The sequence below is a fragment of the Nicotiana tabacum genome, chromosome 11 (genome assembly GCF_000715075.1).
Source record: "Nicotiana tabacum cultivar K326 chromosome 11, ASM71507v2, whole genome shotgun sequence".
Classification (NCBI taxonomy): domain Eukaryota; kingdom Viridiplantae; phylum Streptophyta; class Magnoliopsida; order Solanales; family Solanaceae; genus Nicotiana; species Nicotiana tabacum.
This window is the reverse complement of record NC_134090.1, coordinates 151,752,539-151,756,766: the sequence shown is the minus strand read 5'-3', so window position 1 is coordinate 151,756,766 and position 4,228 is coordinate 151,752,539. Positions and strand designations below refer to the sequence as shown.

Below are 4,228 nucleotides of genomic sequence, written 5' to 3'. Positions count from 1 at the left end.
GTATAACACCCTAAGCAAATTACGTATTAACAAAACACATGAAAGATGGTATATGAAAACAAGCTTTATATTTGAAATAATACGAACCTAAGCCCAAAGTAGGTAATATCACTCGGGTAGACGTTACAGTAGTAACATTGTAAGGAGTGCTTCCCATGATTAATTTTATTAATGGGAAAATGCAAGAAATCCTTTGTCCATATACTGCAGGTTTGCCTTGACGCAGATCACAGAGGACGATTCAGTAGCATTTCTCTATTAGCCTGGTTGACCAAGCTTCTTCAAACCTAGAAGTACTAAAATGTAAAAAAAAAAAAAAAAAAAAAATTGCTTATTTTCAAAGTTGAAGTGTTTGGCCAAACTTTTGGAAGGAAAAAAAATGCTTTTAAAGAGATGTAGAAGCAATTTCGGAGAAGCAAAAAAAAAAAGTAGCTTGTCCCTAAAAACACTTTTTTGAAAAATATTTTTGAGAAAAAAATACACTTAGAAACACTTTTTAAAAGCTTGGCCATACACTAATTGCTGCTCAGAAGTGTTTTTTTAAGTTGATTAGCCAAACACAAAGTGCTTCTCACCAAAAGTAATTTTGAGAAATATTGAGATGTGTATTTATGCATTAGTGGATTAGTTCCGGTAATTAGTTATTGAAGGTCAGTTAGCTGTTAGATTAGTTGTTAGTTACAACAGTTCAAGAGTTACATGTAAGTATGTATGTATGTATGTATGTATGTATGTATGTATGTATGTATAAAAGTTTGTACAGTTCATCGATACAATACACAATATTCATTTTCAAAATATCTTCTCTCAGTCTTCTCTCTCTACGAAGCTTCCAGATCTTCACCATTAGAGCTCGAGCTCGAGCTCGATCCATCCACTGCATCTGCAGCTCAACATAGTATCAAAGCCTAGCATTTCATTCTTCTTCACATTCATAATCTGTAGTCTCATTCGAATTTTTTCTCCAATCCCAAAATTTGCCCTAGAAAATCATGTTTTCTTCAGTTTTCGGATCTACTTTTTTCTCTCAATTTTTTTTGGCTCTGGCTTCATCAAATTAACCTCTTCTCATGGCTATCACTTATTCGAGTACCGTGTCCGGTATTGATTCGAGTAGTTCTTCATCCGCCCTCAGAGTGGAGACCGGCATGGATCCAAGTAGTCCTCTTTACATGCATCCTTCAGATAATCCTGACACCATGCTAGTTCCGATCCCTTTCAGTGGCTTACGGTATCGATCCTGGAGGAGGAGTTTTTTGCAAGCCCTCTCTCTCAAAAACAAGTTAGGTTTTGTCAATGGCGAATGCAAGCAGCCAGATCTAGAGAAGGAACATTTAAAATTTCGACTATGGGAGCGATGTGATGATATGGTTACATCATGGATCCTAAATTCTCTCGCCAAGGAGATTGCAGACAGTATTGAATATGCAAATGATGATGTTAAATTGTAGAGAGAATTGGAGGATCGTTACGATCTGACCAACGGAACCAAATTGTATTAGATTCAAAAGGAAATTAATGACCTCTCTCAAGGAGTTTTAGACATCACACAGGTTATTACACTAAAATGAAGAAGCTTTGGGAGGAACTGAGCATACTGAGTGCCAAAACCCAATGCAACTGTCAATGTACATGTGGTGCCTTGAAAAATATGTATAAAACCGAACAAGACAAGACGTCTAATTCAGTTTTTGATAGGCTTAAATTAAGTGTATAAAATTGTGTGAGGGAGCATTGTTATGATGAACCCCTTACCCTCTATGGCACAGGCTTTTTCCCTGCTAATTCAAGAAGAAAAATAGAGGGAGGTTAGGCCGAACAATTATCTTGTATTGGATTCTGCATCTTTAAATGTTAGTGCTCCAAGGAACAACCTCAAAAAAGGCCAACATTCTGTAGACTATGCCTCCTTTAATGTCAATACACCAAGGAACAACAATTTTAGAACCAACTATTCTCCCTGCAACTATTCTCCCACCATCACTAGGTCATGTCCTTTTTGTGATTTCTGTAAACGCCCAGGCCACACCAAAGATAAGTGTTACAAGCTACATGAATATACTTAGAGATCAAACTCAAATCACAAGTTTGACAAAGGAAAGAGAACTGTGGCTACATGGTGCACCTGAGATTAACTCTAGCAGACATGAAGAGCTAGAATCCCTGGAAGGCAACTGCAACTCTAATGTCAATTTAATCAAAGAACAATATGGTCAACTGGCTTCTCTGCTGCAACACTTTCATTCTAGGAATGGAAGGGACACCTCAAGTATACCTAATGGAGCTGTAAACTTTGCAGGTATAATAGCATGCTCCGCCTTTGATCTTTCACTTGATTTTAGCTTATTATCATGCAAATATTTTACACCAAGTGCTGATATACGGATCCTAAGGAGCTTCCAAGCTTCCAACCACATTACTTTCAATAAATCCTTTTTGTCAGACATTAGAACCGTGCCATATCCCTTGTTAATTAACTTGCCAAATGGTTATCGAGTGAAAGTGACTGAAATTGGAACTGTTACACTTGCACCTCAGATTATTTTGCATAGGTTCCTTTTGTTCCTTCATTCAACTACAATTTAATTTCTATTCATTGCCTAACTTTTCAGCTTAAAATTTTAGTGTCCTTTTCTGAATCTTTATGTCTTCTACAGGACTTTTCAATGAAGAGGCCTCTGGAGATTGGTAAGGTCAAGGATGGGTTATACCTTCTCTGTTCAAGCTGCTTGAAGCATTCTTTCTCTGCCACACTTACTGCCAACTACTTATTTCCATCCCATGCTTTACCTGCTTCATATGATGTAAATAGGTTACATTCTCCTTCTCACTCATTTGTAAATATTCCCATATGCAATAAAACTCAATGTTCAGTCTTGCATCCTTCTATGTCTAGTAATATTAATTGATACAGATTTGGTGTGGCACAATAGACTAGGACATGTACCCTTTGTCAAGATATGGGCAATCTCTTCTATACCAGTTCAGTTCTCACCCAAACAACCATTCCTCAGTCCCATATGGCCTATGGCCAGAAAAAGCTAGAGGAAGCCTTATATTCTAAGGGTTATTTCCATTCTCTAAATGATTACTCTCTCTTCTACAAGAAATCAGCCTTTTCTACCATTTTTATTGTTGTATGTATGGATGATGTGATTGTGACATGGACATATTTACAAGAAATTACTTAGTTGAAAACCTTTCTACATGATCAGTTTAAGATCAAAGATCTGGGTATATTACACTATTTCTTAGGTATGAAAGTTCTGTACACAGTTGATGGGGCAATTTTCCCCCAGAGAAAATTTGCACTAGACTTACTTAAAGAATATGACTGTCTCAATTGCAGCAGTTCACCTTCACCACTGTATCCCGGTGTCAAGCTTAAAGCAAAAAGGGACTAGCCTTAAGAGATCCTACATCTTATAGAAAACTGGTTGGAAAGCTGAATTTCTCACCAATACAAGGTTGGACATTGCCTATAGTGTACAATATTTGAGCCAATTCATGCAAGATCAGATGGAGCCATACTTAGAGGCATCTTTTCACCTACTCAGTTACTTGAAAAATGATCCTACACTTGGGATTTTCTTTTCAAATGATCTTGACTACACAATTAGGGGATATTGTGATTCTGATTGGGCAGCTTGCCATGATTCTAGAAGATTAATTAGTGGTTATCTGGTACTATTGGGAAATAGTCCAATTAGCTAGAAGTCCAAGAAATAAAAAACTATTTCCCTCTCCACAGCTGAGGAGAGTACAGATCCCTTAGAAGGTGGTTGGTGGACTCAATTGGTTGTGTAGATTGCTAGATGAACTAACCATTCCTTTTCCTAAGCCTGTCACAGTGTTTTGCTATAGTTAGTCTGCTTTACACATTGCCAAGAACCCAATTTTTCATGAAAGGACAAAGTATATTGAAGTTGATTGCCATTTTATTCGAGACAAATTACAAGAGGGTCTTGTGTCCTTAGATCACATTGGTACTGCCGATCAACCAGATATACTCACCAAAGCTCTTACTGGAATCAAGCATTCAGCTGTATTTGGGTGAGTTGTCTGTGAAGCAATAGCTATAACAAAAATTGAGAAAATGTCTCCTTTTAAGGGGTATTGAGCTGTGTATTTATGCATTAATGGATTAGTTCCAATAAATTGCTTAGCTGTTAGATTAGTTGTTAGTTACAATAGTTCAAGAGTTACATGTGTGTATGTTTATAAGTTT

The 4,228-nt window shown here is 36.9% G+C and overlaps 1 protein-coding gene across 1 annotated transcript; it reads left to right on the top strand.

Annotated features, from left to right (window-relative positions):
• Positions 1-1,148: 1,148 nt before the first annotated feature.
• Positions 1,149-1,451, top strand: LOC142166067 (uncharacterized). The gene has a single exon (XM_075224480.1). It carries the CDS (start codon positions 1,149-1,151, stop codon positions 1,449-1,451), a length of 303 nt encoding a protein of 100 aa, XP_075080581.1.
• Positions 1,452-4,228: the final 2,777 nt, after the last annotated feature.

Coding starts and splice junctions, on each gene's coding strand:
- LOC142166067 (XM_075224480.1), top strand. CDS start 1,149: ATGGATCCAAGTAGTCCTCTTTACATGCATCCTTCAGATAATCCTGAC.